Genomic DNA, 23,339 nt, shown 5'->3' on the forward strand with positions numbered 1-23,339 from the left:
GATCAGGATCAGGCCTTAGCAAGTTTCTTGGGCAAGGACTGTGTCTCTTGCAAAGTGCCAAGACCACTGTCTACACTTAACCTGCTAGTCTCACTTTTTGTAGACACTTCTCTGTGTTTTAAAAAGCACAGCAGACATGGTCAATTCTCATCTCTGAGAGGGGCAATCTATGAAATAGCCCAACTCCACCTAGCACCTTTTAGCATGCCTCATCATTAGTCTATATTTCTAGGGTATGTGCATTGCTGTGGTTTTTTCCCTGCTAGATTCTGGAACGTGGCTTTAAAAAGGAATTTGCTGATGTTCCGGCGCATCACATTGATCATCTTTTCAAACTTTACAAACGCCGACCAAGGTAAAATTCCCCTTTTGACTCAAACCATTTTCTACATGTTATTACACCTCTACCCCAATATAACACTGTCCTTGGGAGCCAAAAATTCTTACCGCGTTATAGGTGAAACCGTGTTTGTATCGAACTTGCTTTGATCCTCCGGAGTGCGCAGCCCCGCCCCCGCCCCAGAGCACTGCTTTACCGTGTTATATCTGAATTTGTGTTATATCGGGTCGTGTTATATCGGGGTAGAGGTGTATTTTTATCTTTATGATGGGAGAGGACATTCTGTTTTCTGAGCTCTGTGCAGTAGGCCATTGATTACCAATCTGTTTTTAAAACTGCACCTCTGTAATGAGGATGGTCATTAGCCATTATTGACGATCAGCTATCATATGGATGACTGACAGACATTTTAAAGCAATCTTCCCCCCTACCCACATTACATATGCTATTTAAAATGTGATTCTAATAATTAATAACCACCCAAAACACGTCTTTTTATGTGTTTTAAATGCTGTTTCCTGGTTGCATGCTGCAAGAGATTGAGAGTGGTGTGAAGTGTTTTTAGTGCTACAAGACCTTGTTCTTTGTAGCAAGTAAGAAGAAAGATAAAATATTTATTTTACTATGTATGCCATGGTTGATGACACCAGAGCCCAGAAGATCAAGATGCACCTTGACACTGCTAACCCTTATGGAGATCGGCCAGGCTCAGCCAGAGCTTACAAAGAGGCACTTGCCCATTTAATGAAAGCCATAGATGAATTGGATGGCTCTGAAAACATGCCTGAGGGATTAGAACTGCCTGTCTGGGAACGTTTCTGTTTGGCTAGACGAACAAAAGTGGAAAGCGAACAGCTGGTACGTCAAGTGATTTCCATCAGATTTATTTTGCCACTGATTTACTGTTTGGAATATACTCTTTGATGATTTGGGATCTTAAGCCAGAGCATCAAGTTCTGAGGACTAAGCAAGTGGCAGCACAGTGTAGGTGATCTGTGAGTCCCGAGCTCACTTCCAGAGTTTAGTCATCGCTCTTTAGCAAAGCTCCCTCTTCCAGCAGATACAGAGCAGTATGAATGGCTTCCAAGGAAGCCACATCCTGCTCTCCACTACAGAAAGTAAGTGGAAAGTAGGAGCTGTCTAAAAAGATCCTTTCTCATTCTCCTTCCCCATCCCCACCAAAACAAAAGCAAACCACCAAGGTATTTTATACCATTCTGCATCTGTAACCTACATGTAAATCTGCTGCATTTGTTTACCCTGATGAACACTTCTTCCTTATAGACTCATAGACTTTAAGGTCAGAAGGGACCATTACGATCATCTAGTCCAGGGGTAGGCAACCTATGGCACGTGTACCGAAGGCAGCACATGAGCTGATTTTCAGTGGCACTCAGACTACCCAGATCCTGGCCACTGGTCCGGGGCTCTGCATTTTAATTTAATTTTAAATGAAGCTTCTTAAACATTTGAAAAACCTTATTTATTTTACATACAACAATAGTTTAGTTATGTATTATAGACTTACAGAAAGAGACCATCTAAAAACGTTAAAATGTATTATTGGCATGCAAAATCTTAAATCAGAGTGAATAAATGAAGACTCGGCACATCACTTCTGAAAGGTTGCCGAATCCTGATCTAGTCTGACCTCCTGCACAATGCAGGCCTCAGAATCTCACCCACCCACTCCTGTAACAAACCCCTAACCTATGTCTGAGTTATTGAAGTCCTCAAATTGTGGTTTGAAGACCTCAAGCGGCAGAGAATCCTCCAGCAAGTGACCCGTGCCCCACGCTGCAGAGGAAGGCGAAAAACCTCCAGGGCCTCTGCCAATCTGCCCTGGAGGAAAATTCCTTCACGACCCCAAATATGGTGATCAGTTAAACCCTGAGCATGTGGCAAGACTCACCAGCGAGCACACAGAAAAGAATTCTCTATTGTAACTCAGATCCCATCCCATCTAACATCCCTGCCTAGAGCATCAAGAGCAAATCCTAACATGTTGATAGAAAGCCGTTACACTATTAATTGAGGTTAATGTCACCAACATGTAATCCTTAAATATCCAAAGATGTAGCCAGGATCCATTTTGCTTTGCTGAAGTGAGAAGGAAATGACACCTTCCTTTCATAGGAACAAAACATGCATCAGTAAAGGGTAAACTTTCAAAGAGCAAGTAAGGACTAAAACTGTGGACTTGCACGGACTTTAATGGGAGTCAGGAAGGTAGCTTGTTCCCTTATCCAGCTTTTCAAAATCTGTTCTTGTGAAGAATGAGCAAAAGTCTGTCTACCATTAAAGGTTTTCCTCTACATTTGCAAAGTTCAGTGTGTTCAAGTAGTTGTGATGTTGTTTGCTTAGGTGAAACGGAAAGCCCTGACGCTAGCGGAGATGCAGGCCTTTCTCCAGAAAAGGATGGATGATGATGAGAAGATAAGGATGGACATTGAAAAAATTTTAAATGAACTCAATACGTAATTTTGCTTATTATTCTTACATTCACATTCATCTATACTTTAGCACTCTGCTGACACAGAATTAAAAGTCTAGTGAGAAGTGTACAGTTCTGTACTGTATCACACTTTTCTCTAAAACTCATCTAAGAGACGTAGAGCCCAATTCTGAAAGAGCGTTGACTTCAATGAGAGGTTCAGACGTGTAACAGTGTATTTTTCTTATTCTATCAGCTACTACTACACCATCTGGTTCTCATCACCTTTGAGATGGGAGTGTTATTTGGGAACAAACTCCAAGAAGATAATTTATACAAAAAGAAATGTACTTGACTAGGGTGGGGGAGGTTTCTGTGAATCCTTTACAATTATTAATAACATTTTTGTTTGTTCAGTAGGGGCTTTCTCCCTTTTAACTTCTGCTTGACCTGGCTGGGAAGACAAAACAGTCTGTATGGAAAGAAGCACTCACTGTAGGGGCAAATAAGAGAAAACAGGGTGTGAGGGAGCAAACCCTTGCTGAAGCATGCATTTGGTCATTAGCAAACACAAAGAATTATGAAAATCGGAGTGACCCTTTTTGGTTTTCAGATAATTTCCTAATCTTTCTGTTACCCTCTGATCATAGTGAAGATTTAAAATACAAGCATTTTATCAATCACTAAAAACTGCTATTGGTTCTCTGCAATTTTAGGCTACGAGAGGAGAAGATGAGGTTTCAACTGGATTTGACTGTCCAATTTCTGCTTAAACAAGGACAGGTGGAATTGGAGAGTGCTGCTGAGCTAATACCAGATTATACTGACGCTATTCTCCTTCACAAGAGTGTTATTGAAGAGCTGAATTGCACAATCCGGGTAATTTACATTTTCTGGAGGAAATTAAGGGCTTTAAATGAATGGATTTTCCTTTTGGAGACAGCAGCTTTTCATCTAGTTTGACATTGCTGTAATACGTGATTTAATCTCTTTTAATGCACTACCATATACCAACAGGCTCAATTGTCACCTTTTTTTGGACGGTCCTTGAAGCTATTATGAGTTCTGTAACATCTCTAATATAAAGGCTACTATCCTGAGCACTGATCAATGGCATCCTGATTAGTGGAAAGGCAGCATCTTTAAGCACTATGTCCATTCTGTATACAATTAATATTCTATACCAGGGGTTGGCAACCTGCGGCACGCGTGCCAAACATGGCACGCGAGCCGATTTTGAGCGGCACGCAGCCGCCTGCCACAGTCCTGGCCCCCAGCCCAACTCAGCCCCCCCCCCCCCCCCCGCCCACTGCTGTCCCCTGCGGGGGCAGGAGGCAGAAGCTTGGTTCTGCAACAGCCAAGCTTCTCCCTCCCCCGCTTCTTCCCCCAGCGTGGTGCTTTCCTGCCCTGCCCCCTCTCCGTCCTTGCGCCAATCAGCTGATGGCCCTGGCGAAGGGGAGAGGGAGAGGGAGGGGGAAGAGCGGCAGCGTGTACACAGCTCCCTAGAGGAGAAAGAGAGAGGTAGGGAAGGAGCCTTGGGGAAAGGGATGGAACAACAGGGCACATCCCTTCCAGCCCTGAGCCGAGCACCCCTACGAGCCGAGCACCCCAGCCCTCTGCCCTGATGCCCCCTCACACTCCAATCTTCTGTCCTACACCCCCTTTGCCCTGACCCCCACACACACTCAGCATTCTGCCCTGCAGCCCCCATACCCCCCAGCCCTCTGCCCTGACCCTTGACCCCACTACCCCCCCAGCCTTCTGCCCTACACCCCCCAGCCCTCATCCCTGAACCCCCTCCATGACCCCTGAAACCTCCCCACCCAGATCCGGGGTCCTGGCCGCAGGCCGTGCTCAGCCCGCTGCCGGCCTAGGTGAACAGAACCCCAGGCTGGCAGTGAGCTGAGCAGGCTGGCGGTGTAACACCAGCATTTTAATTTAATTTTAAATGACACCTCTTAAACATTTTGAAAACCTTGTTTACTTTACATACAATAGTTTAGTTATATAATATAGACTTATAGAAAGAGACCTTCTAAAAACGTTAAAATGTATTACCAGCACACACAACCTTAAATTAGAGTGAATAAATGAAGACTCAGCACAGCACTTCCGAAAGGTTGCCAACCCCTGGCTTATATCCTTATATGGGTCAGATCTTCAAAAGTGATCATTTCGACGTCAAAATAAGTGGCCTAGGGTCAAGTGTGACCAGCTAAATCCAGGTAGAAGGTATTAACCTGTGTTTACATATGGGAAAAGGGCCTGGCTAGGTTAGGGCTAGCTGGCACATGTTAACTAACCCCAACCTCTTTTCCTAATCTTCACAATCCCATTAAAGGTTTGGAGGCTGGGGGATTGGTTTGTTCTAGCCCAGGGGTAGGCAACCTATGGCACGTGTGCCGAAGGTGGCACGTGAGCTGATATTCAGTGGCACTCACACTGCCTGGTCCTGGTCACCGGTCCGGGGGGCTCTGCATTTTAATTTAATTTTAAGTGAAACTTCTTAAACATTTTAAAAACCTTATTTACTTTACATACAACAATAGTTTAGTTATATATTATAGACGTATAGAAAGAGACCTTCTAAACAATTAAAATGTATTACTGGCACGTGAAACCTTAAATCGGAGTGAATAAATGAAGACTTGGCACATTACTTCTGAATGGTTGCCGACCTCTGTCCTATATACCACTCCTACATTCCCCAGTTGTGCAGTCATGTCAGGTAACTGAACGTTGGGTTACAATGAAACTTCCAAAAATTAAGTGATTCTCCTTCAATATAAAGGTGAAATTGTGAGATCATACAAATTTCATTTTTCATACTCACAATAAAGGTTATTTTCTTGCCATCCCAGCTGCATAAAAATTTGCTTATTTCTACCACATACAACCTTCAGTGGTAACTGCAAAATTCCTGACACTGGGACAAGTTCAAATATCATAGAGGAAAAATGCTTAGGCCCACATTTTTAAAGGTATTTAAGCATTGCTATGCTCACTATTGCAATGTCTACCCAATTTAGGAGACTTAATGTCATTTCCAAAAAAGATTTAGGCACTTAGGAGCTAAAATTCCATTGACAGGCACCCAAATCACCTTTGAGACCGACAGGCTCCTAAATTAGTTAGGTGTATTGCAAGGCTGAGCTCAGCAATGCCTAAATACCTTTAAAAACCTGGGCTGTAGCACTTATATAAGGTGGGGGGACAGACAGGAATTGAATGCAGTTTGTTTCACCCTCATCTATGATACAAGGCTTAAGCAGTAGCGTTAATTTAAAGTGTCAGCAAAAGGCAACAAGTGCCATAAAAAAGAACATAAGAATGGCCATACTGGGTCAGACCGATAGTCCATCTAGCCCAGTATCCTGTCTTCTGACTGGCCAAAGCCACATGCTTCAGAGGGAATGAACAGAACACGGCAATCAAGTGATCCATCCCATCAACTCCCAGCTTCTGGCACTCAGAGGCTAGGGACACCCAGAGCATGGGGTTGCATCCCTGACCATTTTGGCTAATAGCCATTGATGGACCTATCCTCCAGGAACTTATCTAATTCTTTTTTTAACCCAGTTATGAGTTTTGGCCTCCACAGCATCCCCTGGCAATGAGTTTCACAGGTTGACTGTGTTGTGTGAAGTACTTCTTTTTTTTGTTTTTGTTTTAAACCTGCTACCTATTAATTTCATTGGGGGACCCCTGGTTCTTGTAGTATGTGATGGACAAATATCAGTTCCTTATCCATTTCCTTCACACCAGTCATGATTTTACAGACCTCGATCCTATCACCCCTTATTCATCTCTTTTCCAAGCTGAAAAGTGCCAGACTTTTTAATCTCTCCTCATATGAAGTTGTTCTATACCCTTAGTCGTTGTTGCCCTTCTCTGTACCTTTTCTAATTCTAGTGTGTTTTTGAGATGGAGCAACGAGAACTGCATGTACTATTCAAAGTATGGACCAACCAGGGATTTATATAATGGCATTATGATATTTTCTGTCTTTATGCCTTTCCTGATGGTTCCTAACATTGTTAGCTTTTTTTGACATGAAGTCTGTCTGGACACCAGCCTCTGAAAAGGATTGCAGTGTAGCACATTAAAATTACTGAAATTAGAAACTGGGAGTCCTGTCTATGCTGTTACAGCAAAAAATTATTCCCTAATCCATAAATTATGCTAAAATTAATCATTTTCAGGCTCAAGGAGAAAAGAAAATTGCTAGTATGGTGGAAAGTAAAGACTTCTCTAAAGGGATATTTCAGCTGGAATGGGAACATAAAAAAATGAAGATGCTGATGGAAGATCTAAACCAGAGGGCTCGGGATATTCAAAATCTGCATGTTTCAAGAGATCGCCAGCTAGTAAGTAACTCTGAAATTGAGATTTTTATCTGGAGAAAAGCTGCTGTCCATGTTTGTACCATTATTTGTATTCTTCAGTTGTCCTACATCTACAGGGAAACCTAGCCCAAGCTAGGACAGCAATTTAACCTTAAGGACTAAATTTTGCTTTGACATTTGTGTAACTCTGAAGTCTTTGGAGTTGTACAGGTGTATCTAGGCCTGGGAAGATACGATTAAAATCATTAGTCAGTGGTAAATGTCAGTTTCACCTGATGCTCAGAAAGAAAACCCTAGCTCTCAAAAATATCCATCAATAACAGTTGGCAAGTGCAGACTCCCCTGGACCTAGTTCCTACAGGGATCTGCTGTCACTGGCCCCTGGCCGTGCAGGAAGCCTTCTGCAGCTGTGCTGTCACAGGCCCACTCAGTTACTCAGCAGTGGAGTTAGGGTGACCAGATGTCCCAATTTTATAGGAACAGTTCCAATTTTGGGGTCATCTTCTTATATAGGCTCCTATTACTCCCCAGTCTCAGTGCCGATTTTTCACACTTGCTGTCTGGTCACCCTAAGTGGAGTATGCAGGACTGTCCCCTGGACCTGGCTGGGGGTCTCTGCTGGACCAGGACCACAGCCTCACCTTCACTTGGGTGCATTGGGCCCCTCAGCTATGCAAGGAACCTCTTGCAGCACTGCTATCAGTGCTACCCTTACTCCCCCCTCCCCCCACTTAATTTCCTAAGAATATAAGAGTGGCCAGACTAGGTCAGACCAAAGGTCCATCTAGTCCAATATCCTGTCTTCTGACAGTTGCCAATGCCAGGTGCCCCAGAAGGAATGAACAGAACAGGGACTCATCAAGTGATCCATCCTGTTGCCTATCCCCAGCTTCTTGCAGAGGCTAGGGCCACCATCCCTGCCCATCCTGGCTAATAGATATTGATACTGTCAAAATTATTTTTTTTAAATGAATTCTGTCAAGCCTAGGTGTAACGGAGGGCAGAATTGGTTCTAAACTTCCGAGTATCAATATTAGCACTTAAAGCAAGGAATCAGGATTTTACAGCCTTACGTAATTCATTTTTAAATAAAACATATTCTTGATCTTAAATGAAAGTTCTGAAGTGCCTCCATTTGGTATCCCACAGAAAATCACATTAGTGTGCTTTTTAAAAAAATTTTAAAAAGAAAGACAGCCACTTTTGAATTTTCTGACTTCAGAAGTAGAAAAGGGGGACTTTTAGGACTGATGCCAACAAAAGAACCAACAGATACCCAAAAGGTGACTGATGGAAAGTTCCTGCAGCAAAATCAACAACAGAGCGTTGCTGTTTGTTTGGGTGATCCCAAAAAGGCTTACCTGAACTAGAAAGTGGACAAGTCATCTACAAACATATGATTTCTATTGGTCATGAGTTATTTAAGACTATTTTATGTTTCCCACCTGACAACAAGATCCTTGCAAACAATATGCTACCTATTGGTGTCTCCTAGAGAAAGATTATAATTAATTATCTAGAAAAATTACTGTGAAAGTAAAGTAACAATAGAATTCAGAACTATAAGGGGATCACTTCATAAAGAAAAGGCATACCTTCTCAAAAGGTACCATGTGTTAGAACCATGCTTATGGGCTCTGTGGGACATTAGTCTCTGTCTAGCTAGATTAAGCAGAAACATTTTGCATTCTCCCCCATGAACATGGCTTGGGGAGTATATCACATCTAATTTAATACAATCTAAATGGACTTAAACAGCCTGGTTCTGTCATTGGGAGAAGGGATGGTAAGTGTGCCTTTGCTATGTAGAGCATAACCTCCAGAGCCTTAGTCACCAAAACCATTGGACTTTCTTTTAAGACCTCCGTCTGACAACAGAAACACTTAAGATACTGAGTGTATTAGAGTTAACAATGCTAATAAATGAATATATGAATGCTTGAATAGAATGTTCTTGAGTACTCAAGCAGCATCTAAGAAATGTTCATTTTATGGTTTATAGAAATGCTCTGTACTACGCAAGATTAAAACAAATGTTTTTTTCTACGTTTCATATCGCTTGACTGCCAACCTAGGATCTTGGAATGGTTGAAAAAACACTCAGATACCTAGTAGTCTGATTTCTCTCTTTTTATTCTGCAGTTCCTAAGAATACTAAACTATGACAGCCGCATCACCCACCAGGTTTCTGTAATGGAGCAGACGCTTGGTGTGATGGATAAGGTAAATCCTAAATGTGTCGTACCTATTGAGTTCCTGGGGGTGGGCGGGCACAAGCAGCTTTAATAAAGATGCATATTTGCTTTATTCAACTGTAAATGAACAGCTGCACAAGAAGAAGGTGAAGAACTGTCAGAAAGTATTTAAAGATCTGGAGAAGCGCATCTCTCTAAAGGAACAAGCAAACTACAAACTCAGCCAGGAGCTGCAAGAAATGCTTGTGTCTGTTTCAGAAAGACGGCATATCTTTGAAGCAGCTGGTGAGTCACTTTCTGTAGCATGCTTTTAGGTCACAAGTAAAAGACATTCATAAAATACATCTCCAAAGCTGATCAGTTGTTTCTATCAGCAGCACTATAGGGACAAAACACTGCCAGCAGCAGATTTTTGTTATGTTACATATACACAAATGGTATTGCCCTGCCTAAGAGAGCAATTTCAATATCCATCAGACACTAAGGATATGTCTAGACTTGAGATTTTTGCTCCTGTTGTAACTCAAGTTAATTAACTGTTGCTAGTATAAGTTGGTGAAACTCCACTGAAGTCATAAAACTACTCCTATTTGTATCAGAGACTTTAGTACAATACCTTTGTCCTCTGTAAAAAAATAAATTCCTCCCTCCTCCGCTCACCATTTGTGCCTGGGCAAAACAGAAGGAGCAATACATTGCAAGAGCAAAAATTTGTCCTCAAGTGTAAGCTCTTTTGAAAGTTTAGCCTTGTCACTGAAATAAGATATGCCCTGGGGCAGGGCCTACAATAGATATTTTCTCTGATATGAACTATGTCTGATATTTTGGTTTGCACAGACACACGGCTTGTTTCTGAAAAAGCTGCAAAGGAGCATTATCAGGATATTGTGCAGCGACGACAGCTAGTGGATCTTGCAAAAGAACAGGCCCAAGAGATTTCAGTTCTTCAGGCAGAAGTTGAAAGGCTGAGAATGAGAACATTTCCCGCCCTTTTTGAAATGGAATATTAGCAGAAGGGTACTTCCACCAACATTAACGCAGATGAGTTCATCATTGCTTATCGGAGATGCATCTCTCTACAAAAGAATTGATTTCTTCCTTTATTTACTATTCTAAAATATTTTACTAGACGGAGTATGAAAGCTGTTTTGTACAGTTCATACCCAATTTTGGTGTGCCTGTTGTAATACTTTAATTTAATTTATGATTTCATAGCTTAATGACAGACGTGTTTATTACTATAGAAGTAGATATTTTGAACAATACTGTCACCTTGTGTATTCTGTGGTCTGCAATGCACATTCCTATGATGTTGAAGAATGGAAGCAATTCAGAAAACCCTGAATTATATTTACTTAGGAAAAAAATATGGAGCAAAATTGCCAAGTAGTGTAACTAAAAATAGTTTTGTTAGACATCAATTTCTAGTACGTGTTGAATGAAACCACAAATATACTGATTATTTAAATTACCGGTTCATCATTGCGTCATGATAGCGTGATGACAGGCAGTATTTCATGCACTTTACCTTGATTATATTATAATTAAAAAAAAAATACAATACCCCTGCTTCATTTAACTCCCAAGTCTTGAGTTCAGGATCCCATATTTTACCTCATCAGTTGATGCCATCGCACACTGAACAGGTCAACATCGGTTAACATCACAAGAAAATGCTCTCAGCACTGTTTAAGTGTCTGTTTTTTCAATTGCTTTAATTGACATGATACACAAGTCTGAACTTGGAAGGCTTGGTAAGTGAAGTATGAACTGGTTTTAAAAACTGTTTTAAATTCTGGAAGATACAATTTAAGTCTACACCCCCTGTTAATAATTTTGAATCCTAAAGAGTTGAACATCTTTTCATTTTTAAACCATTAGTTTCATCTTATTTCTGCTCTTAAATTTTATTCCACTTTACTGTATTTAAAAAAAAAAAATCTAACAGTCCTTAGATTAAATAAGCCTTATTAGAGCTACCCTACTGGACTCTTCTTAAACAGTTTCTACTATACACCCCACTAGTGGAGTCCAATTTCAGATGTGTTGGCATAAGATTTCTTCTCATACCATTTCTCTCCCCAAAGAGATGGGAAGCAGATAAGGAAAAGAGGAACCTTTAGTAAATTCTACCATATGGTCTAAAATGGACCTGCACAGGAATTTCCTGCCATTACAATTTCTCCCCACCTGTTCTAAATTTTCTTCTTCCATCTTTCCTAGGAAATACGCCTCAAGTTGGAGCCCCATTCCAAGGTGACATCACTAACAGCATTAATACTTTTGTTTAGCAAATACATTTGTTATCAAAACTTCTTGATTGCAGTTACTGCCTCCTTCTAGATCTGACTTCTATTTATTGCTTTATCATTAACTATGATTCATAATTAGTCTAATTACCCTTCCATGGTTCTTCCTAGATTTCTTACCTCATACCAAGTCCTCAACAGGAGGCAGGGGTTGAATTCCAATCTAGCAGAACCGAAGAGCCCTGGGAGGGCAGCTACTCCCTTCTGGATGCCCCGTCTTCTTACCCAAGCCACTGTATCAGCCTCTTCATCATCTTAGTAACCACGCAGATTATCAAATTATTTAATAATAAACACTTCTTATATAAATTCCTAGTTAGCAGTAAAATTCACCCTATACCTTCCACCCAAGAGGGCCTTGCTGCAGAATTTAGGTCTAGTGTCACCTGATAGGCAGGAGCATGGTAATCTGGAACAGCAAAACAAAAATATACTACTAAACTCAGATTTTTCCTGATTTCCCCGCAGATACATCAGAAGCATCTTAGTGTTGAGGAAGGGAGTCTAAGTTGTCACATGTACAATAAAACCAAGTTACAGCAGATTAGGAATCTGTACATATACAATAAATTGGTGCATTCTGGAGGTGTGTGGGGCAGTTGGGGTTCTTGTAAATTTACACTAGATGAAGCATGTTTCAAAGTAAAAAATAAGAAATTCAGCAAAGAAAGAAGCAGCTAAAATAAATCGATGGTCAAGGAGACAGTCAACAGGGAAATCAACTTCTCTCACACAATCTCTAATTAACATAATAAAATACCACTCACAAATTAGAACTAAAACATAAGACGTATAAAGGGGGAAATGGCTTTGGGATTTAAGAAGAATAATTGCAGAAAGGTAAATTAAATGCAGACATTTAAATACATTAGACACAGTTCTGTTTTTGTTAAGCACCATAGAATATGTATTGCTTCTAGTATCACAAGATAAAGCCATGTACAAAAACTCAATATTGCTTCAGTAACTGAAAATATGCAATGTGATTACACCTGAACTTAATCCTTAGAAAGCTCGCATCAATTGACTGGCAAACTGAAGAAACTTTCAGAATATGTATGTGTTGAATTCCTCAACATCTTAGTATAACTAGAAAAAGCAGTTAACTTGATCCCAATATATCAAACAAGAGAAGGTACAGTGTAAAACTGATCAGACAAGATGCAGCCCGCTGTTTAAGTACAATATTACTAGATTTCATTTTCACATCCACTAATGGCAATTTTCTCAATGAGTAAGTTTCTGCCTGAGAGATAATCCTTTCCAGAAAATAACTGCTTCTTACAGCATATACATAAGCAAAGTATATTCCAACAATCCACTAAAACAAACTATCATGATGGTTTATCAGTTTATATTTAATCTTTTTTATAACAGAAACCTTTGTAATTGTAAATTACATATCTGTAAAGTCTTCTTCTGTTCTGCTGTAGTGTAGTAACTTGTCTTCTAATCCAAAATTGTCTATCAACAGAGTAAGGCTCAGTTTATTGCCATCTGTAGACAAAGCTGACTGGAGTTCATAAAGCATCAACTGAGTGCTGCATCTCCATTTCGTTATCAAAGATTGCAATTCTGATGGGTTATTCTGAAATGGGGAGGGAGAACGGTTACTTACAGAGTCACAGAAATTATAGAAAAACAATGTTTGGAACTTTACAGATATTTATATAACTTAATTAACTGAAAGAGCCCCCGAACAATTACATTAAAAAACTATATGCAGAGAGAATTTCTGCCTCCTCTGGGGTGGAATGCAACAATTACTTCTGTAGTGGTGCTGTCCAAGACAGGAAGTGGGAAAAACAGCTCATCCACTTATAACTACAGTGGAAGCTTAGGTATGAAGAATACAATTGAATTAGAATTTGACCCCTCATCTTCTACAAAAAGTTGCATGCATCTTTATCATCTATATATAGGATCTCTGCACTTTCAGCAGTACAATATCCACTAACAATGATGGGAAATTAAGTTGTAATCAAACAGAGAAGTGCTATCTCGTGAATCAACACTTTTCAGCAATACCTAGGGCTGCATCAACACTGGCAGCATTGAGACCCAAGAACCTAACACGATGAAAAAAACCTGTGCCTTATCTACACTACAGCTTCTGTGGTTATTTCTTTTAGTAGAGCTGTACTGTTGGCAAATTATACATCCGACATTGTCCAGTGTAGACAAGACATAAGCATTGGTAGTCTCCCAGTCAAGTGCAAACACTTTTCACAATAAAAGACAGAGGTCAAGAACAGTTAAAGATGTATTTGAAATAAACATCCAGTTTAAAAGCCATTCTTAAAGAGTTACATTATTATGCATTATTTTTTATTGCATTCTTTTAGTTTGGATGATGAAAACAGAATAGTCTTTCATTTTGATTTCTCATCAGTTTCAATTTCAGGTTCTCATATATTAGCCCAATGCTGCAATCTTTAGGCTTGAAACACTACCAAGGAATGTTTTTGTTTTAAAAAATATTTCTCCAATAGAATTTAAAACACACACAGAAACATTTCTATTAGAGTTGGTCACAATTTTTGAATTTTGAAATTAAATTTAAAAAGGAAAACAAAAAATAAATAAATCAACCAACCTTCTTACCTGCTTTTTGACTAGCTCTGATTTCTACTGGTTTTAGGAGTTTATAAAAATGTCTTTTTATAGAACCAAATTTGCCCTGAAATTAGGTCAGCCCTGCCTGGCCCCATTTCAAAAAACATTAAAAGAGAAAAGATTTAGAGCAGAGATAGCGTTGACCTATTCAGAAACTCTTCTCACCTTGGATCTGTACATCTTGACCAGTTTGAGTCTTCGAAGCAGCTCTTCCTTCTCTTGGACCTGCTTCAACAATCTTAATTTTTCCTCCAGTAGTTCTTGTTGACTAAGGTCAGCCCCCAACACCACAGAGTGTGGAGAATTCTGAACAAGTCTGCACCAATGTCTCTCCTCTACAGGACTATTCAAACTTGTAGTTGCAGCACAGTTCTTCTCCAGGATTTCACAGCTATTTTGTAATCTGGAACAGGATTCTTTTGCCAATCGAGCCCCTTCTTCAGAAGCACTGTAATCTTTTTCTTCAATATCTACTTTAAGGCGTTTTGCCACAGTGAAACTGGAATTAAATGAACGTCTTGCTTTCTTTAATCGCTCCTTAAGTGCTGTGCTCATTGGCTAAAGAAAATGACAAAGGAACAAAAAAAAATAATCAAACAATATTTTTGCTAATATAAAATGTTTATTTGGGAGAAGAACGAACAGAAGTGACCTTAATCTAAGTAGTAAGTTTACCAGTTCAATTTTTACAGTATATGTAAACCCTACTATGATGTAAATTTTCACAACTGTGAGGAAGATAACTGCTCAGTCACATGTATACCTACACACACTCACTCAAAAGCTAGTCGTTAAGAAAGAGTTGTGGCTCCAACCTTCCTGACTTCATCTCTCAGGACCAAATCCTGCTGTCCTTATTCAATGACTCCAGGAGAATTTTCTTTAAGAAAGGAAGTACAACTATCCTAATGGTCAAAATTTAGAAACTGTTACAAGTCAGTATGTTACCATATCTAAAAAATCTCAGCATGGAAATCTACTGGAGACTTCAGAACTAGAGGGAACTCAAAATACCTACTGGATCAATAGCACAGCCTTTTTCCCCCGTTTTAGTTTCACATATTGCTCACAATATGCTATGTACTTTCCAAATATAAAGCCTGGCATGAACTCTCAAATGTAAGGAAATTAATACTTAAAGAAAAACTACAGTGTAATATATTGGATAGTACAATCACTATAAATATAATTATAAAAGTAAATCAATAAGTTTTGTAAGTAAAAATCAACAATTTTTAAAAAAAACCTCTGCCTTCATGACCAGTTCATGATGCAAAGCAGGACTGAAGGAATCCTTTCCTCCACTGGACAGCACTGCAAGTCAAGCATTTCAAAGTTATTTGTAAGGCAGATCCCCTATTTTTTTGTTTTAAGGGAAAAAACACAAATCTGTAGGTATTAAAAAAAAATTAAATGATAGAATTCGGCTTATAGTAGCTTTGAAACTGTTTTCAAGTGTCTTCTACTAGGAACATTTTTGCAGGTCTATTCTGCAGGAAAGAAAGCTGCCTCAATGACTGAATGTAAACACAGATATGCCTAAATACGGCTTTAAAAATCAATTCAATATGAGCCTGATTTTGCACCCTGACTCAAGATGAGTAGCTCTCAAAATCCAAATGGGACTACTTGCACAGTAAGGTACTACCCAGTATGTGTACGGGTAGCAGAATTGGACCATACTAAATTAATTTAAATTGACCTCATTTAAGTTAACTAATGCAAACATCATATACTCCTGGGGGAATTCTGCGCCACTGTGCAAGCACAGAGTTAAGGTCCCCTGAAGATTTTTTCCCCTCCTGCAGAATAATTTATTCTGACAGGGAGGTGAAGGGAAGCCACGAGAGAGGTCATGCTGCAATTACACCTTTCACCCAACGGGCTGATGTGCCAGAAAAGAGGGCAGCTGGCTCATGGCTGGAGCAGCCAGCCATGGAGAGGAAGGGGGCAGAGGCTGCCTTCCTCACAGCACCCTGCCCAAGAGGCCAAGTGAGGAGACACAGAATATGGGGGAGACAGAGTGGTACTGCTGGAGAGGGGTTTACACAGACTGGGGTTCAGAAGGGCTAGTTTTCAGTACAGGGGCTAGTGGGGTGATAACACTGAGCTAGGGGCTGAATGAGAGTGGGGGTGCAGAGCCATATGGGGCTGGGAGGAGTGGGGATGGCTGAGTGGGTTTGCCAGAATACATGGGGACGTGCAGATATGCCCGGCTGAAAGGGAGAGGCTAGGGGTCAGCTGGGGTCTGCATGGGGGAGGCTCCCCAACTCCATAACAGTCCCTCCCCCACAAATAAAACTGTTCCATACTTCTCCCACCCACACTCAACAACCCTCCAGTTTTATTCCCAGGCTCCTTCCCAGCAATTACTTCCCTCTTTCTTAGCTCCTCCATTACCTCGACTCCCCCAAGCCTTTGCACTGCTTCTGAGGGGTGAGGGAAATACGTTTCTTTATGGTCCTTTAAATGAATTATTACTCAAAGTTCTGTATTGATATTCTGAGCAAGGAATCTGTTTATCAAAAAAATTTCCTGAATTTTTTTGTTTTCTGTTTTGTTACAGGTATTTTGGAAAAAATTACCAAAATAACTGTAACTGGCATCATTGTGTTATTTTGACAAATAAAATATGCAGAATTTTTAAAATATTGTGTACAGAATTTTTAATTTTTGGCCCAATGCTTTTAATGTTTTGGCCCAACATTCCCCCAGAAATAATAATGGGGGATCTTCTTCTCTGTTGCAATTCTCCAGCTATAATGGTTATTCCAGGTAGCCAGTCCTCAGATTTCTGTTCTATCTGAAACAAGCATTACCACTATTTCTACTACAGCAACCACTGAACATCACTGGACCTCATAGATGGTCATCAGAAGAATCAAATAAGTGTCAGGCCTGAGGCCAAGAGCCATTTCTATACCAATCTGCTTTTTAAAGTCCAAAGCCACCATTTTAGAATGGTTATGGTTTTGAGTGTCTCAGTATTAGAGTAACCAATCTGAGGCACATTACAGGGCTTAATTTCAGAAGGTGGGTGCTCAGCACTTTCTGAAAACCCAAAGTCATTGAATTAAAAAAAAATCACTAGTCATCCTTAAAGATCTTTGCCTAATATTTTATATCCTTATAAAATATTTAAATTTTGAGAAAACCCAAACAATATAGTGAAAAAACACTTATCACCATCTGACCCTATGCTGGCCAGGCCCGTTTTAATGTGTACCACGGTCAATTTATCACCACCAAACGGTGCACGCAGTGGCATTACATCAGAGAAGGAATAAGCAATGTAGAGCTGAACATCATAAGACATAATACATTGCATTTCCATTTTGTATAGCATTTTTCATACTAGCTGTGCTCCAAACTTGGAGTTAAATAATACCAATTTGATTTCAGGGGTGATCTGAAAACAGATGGGAAAGTCAGCAAGGAAAGCTGTCAGAGCTGTCAGATGCAGCAAAGGGTAATGCTGTTATAACTGAGGTAAGGCTGTGATGTGACAGACTAAGCTAGTACTAAGTGAGCAAAGCGGGGGCGAGGTCAGGGAAGAGTGGGCTGGAACAAGGGCGATGTGATTGCATTATTCTGTATGTGTCAAAGTACACCTCTACCCCAATATAACGCGAGCCAATATAACATGAATTCAGATATAACTCAGTAAAGCAGTGCTCGGGGGGGCCGGGGGGCTGTGCACTCTGGCGGATCAAAGCAAGTTCGATATAACGCAGTTCCACCTATAACGCGGTAAGATTTTTTGGCTTCCGAGGACAGCGTTATATCAGGGTAGAGGTGTATAGGCAGAAGCAGCAGCAACATTCTGCATATGCCGGAGCCTAGAGAGCTAAGACTTGGAACCTTTTGTACAGATGAGAGGAAGAATTTAAAAAAGTGAGTTTAAATAAGGTCCTGAATCTCTTTATAGGTATTTATAAAGGTTTCTCTCACTTCTTAGCTCAGCATTCAGGGTGTTCAGCACTTAATGCATGTCATGATCAAAGCACACATACTTAGAGAACATTACCCATCAATTTTAATTCTGGGCATAAAGTATCTGTTCCCACATACATTCTGCCACAGTATTCCATGGACCGCCAAACATCAAGTAAAGTTTGCTTATCATTGGTGCTGCAATACCTAGCTACAAAGGGAAAACTTCACTAATAGAATGGCATATAAAAAGTTTTCATACCTTTTTCCCTGAGCCGGTGCTCTGAGGAGCTAGTGTCCCACGGTCCTTTGGAGTACTGCACAGTGATGTTGATTTGTCTAACAATGGTGTTTCCATCTTGAGAACAAGTTAATATACTGTAGAAATAATACAGAAACATATTAATATGCAGAATAGACATCTGACTTGGCAAGTCAGGTCCTTTTCCCTCTGCTTAAGGTTAGAATGTGATGAAACAGGACCACCAAGTGGCCATGGAAACAAATTAAAAGCGATGTTAAGAAAATACCAACACTAGGCTATTTTCCAGTTGTTCAGTTTACAAAGTCATCTGTTTATACAGGGCCTTATTCTGCCAACCTCATTTCCACAGAATTGTACACTGCTCTGTGAATAACGCTCTTGATTACAATAGGACAAATGGCAGTACTACTCACTATAAGGTTAGACAAAACTTAACAATAAAAGGCCAAGTTTTGCCATTTATTTGTCACTTTGGTGTTCATGTAGGATTAGAAATAATGTACTGCGTAGAAAGAAGAAAGGTAAGACTATAAAATTAATATGGTTTCTGGTCTTACTCATCAGCTCTGTCATTTGCACCAACACTGGTGGGCAATCTCACACTCTCCAGATGCAGTGCCATGGATTTATAAAGAAACGGAACCCATTATCATATGCTCAGAAAAGGCTAGATCCTGCCATATTTTACTCATATGCATAATCCTCACTGCAAACAGACACCCACCCCATCAACTTCAAAATCTGAGCAATTCTTACTACTTGTCTGAGTAAGGATTACTCCTGTGAGTAAGGCCTTGAAGAATCAGTCCCTCGGTTTGGCTATTTCTCACTTTGACATAAAAGGTTGCTAAGAGACACAGGATTTTTATTGTTCAACTGTACAAGCAATTAAGATTTAAAAAATAAATAAAATAGTATATACAGGGTCTCTGAAAATAATCTAATATCTTATTTGAAGTCTGATCCTTTTAGGCATGCCCTGTGGATAAATATATTACTCATGCAAGTGGAATTTTTAGATTAAAATGAAGCTGCCCCAATTTGCTCAACAAAGCACGCTGATTAACATGGTAAATACTTCTCCGCACATACCAACTTTACATTGATTTGACAACATTTAATTTTGTTTATGCAGTGTAGTGTAGCTGTGTTGGAGGATATTAGAGAGACAAGATGAGTGAGGTATTATCTTTTATTGGACCAACTTCTTCTGAAGTTTTCTTCTTCTGAAGAACAACAGAAGTTGGTCCAATTAAAAAAATTAACTCACCCACCTTGTCTCTTTAATTTAGTTAGGCATTTTTGAACCACCTGCTAATGCCCAAAATGCAGCTGGAAAGTTGTCAGTTATGCCTTCCAATGCCTGAAGACTGACACTAGCAGTTTAGAAACAGAATAGAGAAGCCTTTTAAAGCTAAGGGTATTTAAACAAGTTACATGAGTACTGTAGTGTAAGATTACATAAGGTACCATCTCCCCACTGGCTGAGGGCACCAAAGCCGCAGCTCTCCAAACCCTTACTGTCTCAGAGAATGACCTACAAAGGAATCCAGTTCAGGTCCACGTGGCTGCACAGACAAGGTATTAGCCCTTATTTGTCTTACTGCTAAATCAAATCCATGTTACATTGCCATTCAAGATTCAACACATAGTATTCTATTCTAAGTTAATTTTTTAAAAGGCTGTAAATCATGTGTCTTAGCAAATGGGTAGCATTTGCTGAATGTAACAGTGGTAAGTTATTTTCAGAGCACAGTAGTAAGTTACTTGATAGTTTAAGCAAGAGGCTAGGAAAAATTCACATCATACCTATACAATATTTCACAGGTAAGTAGTAAGTCTCTTCCCACTAAGCAACAGAACGTTTGAAAACCTGAAAACAGCCTTCAACAGAGCTCAGTATCTTACTGAAATACAATGGCCTGCTGTTAGCCTTTACACAGGTTAATTTTTTGAAGAAAAGTATTTATTCCACTAACAAAAAGTTTCCAAGGGTGTCAGCATGCATCTGTAATTCCACTTCTCCATAGGTCTCTGCAACTCTACCCTGCACAGTGAGAATCCTCCCCTTAGGAATCAGGATAAATATTTTTCTGCACGCAAAAACACCATTTAACATATAAAAACAGCTTCTTCCACTATAAATGGAACCACTGGGAAGGAGGAGAGCAGTACCTTTTCCTCAGCTCTGCCGCTGACTCACAGTGAGGCCTTGGGCAAGTCCCGTCCGTGCCTCAGTTTCCTCTACTACACAGCCGAGATAATGCTGTTTACTTTGCGAACAGCTCTGAGATATAGTGGACAAACATAAGAGCTAGTTAATATCATTTCATGCTGAGTGGGCTTTGCACCCTGATTAACCAATGCAGAGCTACAGGGTAGCCCAATAGGCAGGATCAGTGCTCTCAGCAGTTCATCTGAGATGGGTAACCCTCCCCCCGGACCCATGCTCCCATCCCCTGCCGGGCACAGGCCCCTCCCAGGCAACACCGGTGCGGGGGGCGGGGGGAGAATCACCCCATTAACACAGGGTAACCCCCCCATCCCCCTCCCAGACAATACCAGTGCTGGGGGGGGGAATCACCCCATTAACACAGGGTAACCCCCCCATTCCCTGCAGGGCACAGCCCCCTGCCAGACAATACCAGTGCTGGGAGGGGGAGAATCACCCCATTAACACGGGGTAACCCCCCCATCCCCTGCAGGGCACAGCCCCCTCCCAGACAATACCAGTGCTGGGGGTGGGAGAATCACTCCATTAATATGGGGTAACCCCCCCATCCCCTGCAGGGCACAGCCCCCTGCCAGACAATACCAGTGCTGGGAGGGGGAGAATCACCCCATTAACACGGGGTAACCCCCCCATTCCCTGCAGGGCACAGCCCCCTGCCAGACAATACCGGTGCTGGGGGGGGGGAGAATCACCCCATTAACATGGGGTAACCCCCACCCCACTCCCAGACAATACCAGTGCTGGGGGGGAGAATCACTCCATTAATACGGGGTAACCCCCCCCCATCCCCTGCAGGGTACAGGCCGCTCCCAGGCAATAGTGGTGCTGGGGGGAATCACCTCATTAACATGGGGTAACCCCCCCCCCGTTCCCTGCAGGGCACAGCCCCCTCCCAGACAATACTGGTGCTGGGCGGGGGAGAAATCACCCCATTAACACAGGGTACCCCCCTGCCAGGCAATACCGGTGCTGGGGGAGGGAGAATCACCCCATTAACATGGGGTAACCCCCACCCCACTCCCAGACAATACCAGTGCTGGGGGGGGAGAATCACTCCATTAATACGGGGTAACCCCCCCCCATCCCCTGCAGGGTACAGGCCGCTCCCAGGCAATACTGGTGCTGGGGGGAATCACCTCATTAACACGGGGTAACCCCCCCCCCCATCCCCTGCAGGGCACAGCCCCGTCCCAGGCAATACCGGTGCTGGGCGGGGGAATCACCCCATTAACACGGGGCCGGGCCCCTCCCACCACCTCCACGGAGAGGTGGGACTCGAAGGGGCTGGACTAGCCCCGGTCGCTGGAGCCTGACCCCCAGGCAATGGGGGGGCTGAGGTGACCCCCCCACCGCTGCGGGGAGGGGGGGGGCTTTCCCCTCGGTACCTCACGCTCCTCAGCGCGGCGCCCGCCTCTGCGGCCCGACGCTCGCTCGGTCGGGTGAAAATGGCTCCAGTCCAATCTCCCGCTCCCGCCCGAGGGGAGGAGGAGCCGAGTTTGAGGCGGACGCGGAGAGGAAGGAGCGGGCGGGCGCGTGAAGGAAACAGAAACTCCGAGCTCGCCTGCTCCCCAAGGGGAGAGACACGGCGCGCGGTCGGGCCCGCGAAGAGAAGGTCACGTGGCGCTCTGCGGAGTGGGCACTGGATGGCCGCGGCCGGAGGGGAGAAAGATTCCACTGTCGCGCGGGCGGGCGGGAATGAAGAGAGGGGAAGGGGGCAGGGGAGGGTTGTGGAGCTGCCTGGCCCAGGCTGATTGGGGAGACAGGGAGGGGATTTCAAAATGCCTGGAGGGCGAATGTAGGGGCTTAATTTCTAAACCCCACCACCACCCCCCAGCATCATGCAGTGCCCTCCCCCCGCCCCCCCAAGCCAGGTAGCTGGTTATCCATGACATAGTGGCAACACCAAGTCATGCAGCTGGGTGACTAATTGTACCCCTGTCACCCAGAGGTGCACTCACTCAGCTTCTCAGTTGGGCTATTGCCCACCACAAATGCCAGCAGTGTCCTGGATGTTTCATTGACCAAACTGGCCCTGGGCATCTCACTGAAACTCGGGGAGCTTCTGCCTCACGCGAGGGAAATGCTGCCTGAAAATGGGTCTCAATGGGAAACCATCTCTGCTCCTTTGGCCTGAGGGCCGATTCTTGGGGCAGAGCTGACCGAACAGACGAGAGTGCTACCACCCCCTACGCACATAGCGAGTCTAAAAAATATCCCATGGAAAGAAGGAGAGAAGTTCAAAAGAAACAAAAGGGCAAAGACAGGAGCAATCAGATTTTCCTAAAGTCAAAACTAAATGAAATCATATGACGAGTAAAGAAAAGAGAATATGAAAAAAAGCCTGAAAATAAAGCTGCATGATTGGAAAAAAGGGCTTTGAGAGGCAGAAAATCATAGAATCATAGGGTTGGAAGAGACCTCAGGAGGTCACGTAGTCCAATCCCCTGCTCAAAGCAGGACCAGCACCAACTAAATCATCCCAGCCAAGGCTTTGTCAAGTTGGGCCTTAAAAACCTCTAAGGATGGAGATTCCAACACCTCCCGAGGTGACCCATTCCAGTGCTTCACCACCTCCTAGTGAAACAGTGTTTTCTAATATCCAACCTAGACCTCCCTCGCTGCAACTTGAGACCAAAATATGAATAGCTAGGCCATAAAGGGAAAATCA

The 23,339-nt window shown here is 42.1% G+C and overlaps 2 protein-coding genes across 12 annotated transcripts in view; one reads left to right on the plus strand and one right to left on the minus strand.

Annotated features, from left to right (window-relative positions):
• The window catches only part of CFAP43 (cilia and flagella associated protein 43), a 91,485-nt gene extending 80,510 nt beyond the window's left edge, over nt 1-10,975 (plus strand). For 6 of the 8 annotated variants that reach the window (XM_050957957.1, XM_050957959.1, XM_050957958.1 and 3 more), the window contains 8 exons: nt 267-355; nt 991-1,198; nt 2,705-2,817; nt 3,491-3,653; nt 6,977-7,141; nt 9,263-9,343; nt 9,447-9,600; nt 10,153-10,975. In XM_050957957.1, the coding sequence (XP_050813914.1) occupies nt 267-355; nt 991-1,198; nt 2,705-2,817; nt 3,491-3,653; nt 6,977-7,141; nt 9,263-9,343; nt 9,447-9,600; nt 10,153-10,325 (1,146 nt within the window). In that variant the 3' untranslated portion in view covers nt 10,326-10,975. Of the gene's footprint in view, nt 1-266; nt 356-990; nt 1,199-2,704; nt 2,818-3,490; nt 3,654-6,976; nt 7,142-9,262; nt 9,344-9,446; nt 9,601-10,152 lie in introns of those variants that run through there. The other 2 variants (XM_050957962.1, XM_050957964.1) reach the window with 2 other exon arrangements.
• Nucleotides 10,976-12,342: 1,367 nt separating this feature from the next.
• On the minus strand, nt 12,343-22,237 carry SFR1 (SWI5 dependent homologous recombination repair protein 1). 4 transcript variants are annotated; one of them, XM_050958224.1, is made up of 6 exons: nt 22,057-22,237; nt 20,614-20,725; nt 20,248-20,345; nt 18,436-18,551; nt 14,406-14,798; nt 12,343-13,212 (listed from the first exon to the last, which is right to left on the minus strand). In XM_050958224.1, the coding sequence occupies exons 4-6, from the start codon at nt 18,529-18,531 to the stop codon at nt 13,021-13,023; spliced, it is 681 nt and encodes a 226-aa protein (XP_050814181.1). In that variant the 5' UTR covers nt 18,532-18,551; nt 20,248-20,345; nt 20,614-20,725; nt 22,057-22,237; the 3' UTR covers nt 12,343-13,020. The 4 variants fall into 4 exon arrangements, with proteins under 4 accessions (XP_050814181.1, XP_050814182.1, XP_050814183.1 ...); XM_050958225.1 differs by lacking the exon at nt 20,248-20,345 and adding an exon at nt 20,418-20,506; XM_050958226.1 differs by lacking the exon at nt 20,614-20,725.
• Nucleotides 22,238-23,339: the final 1,102 nt, after the last annotated feature.

Source organism: Gopherus flavomarginatus, chromosome 6, assembly GCF_025201925.1.
Source record: "Gopherus flavomarginatus isolate rGopFla2 chromosome 6, rGopFla2.mat.asm, whole genome shotgun sequence".
In the NCBI taxonomy this organism is placed as follows: Eukaryota; Metazoa; Chordata; order Testudines; family Testudinidae; genus Gopherus; species Gopherus flavomarginatus.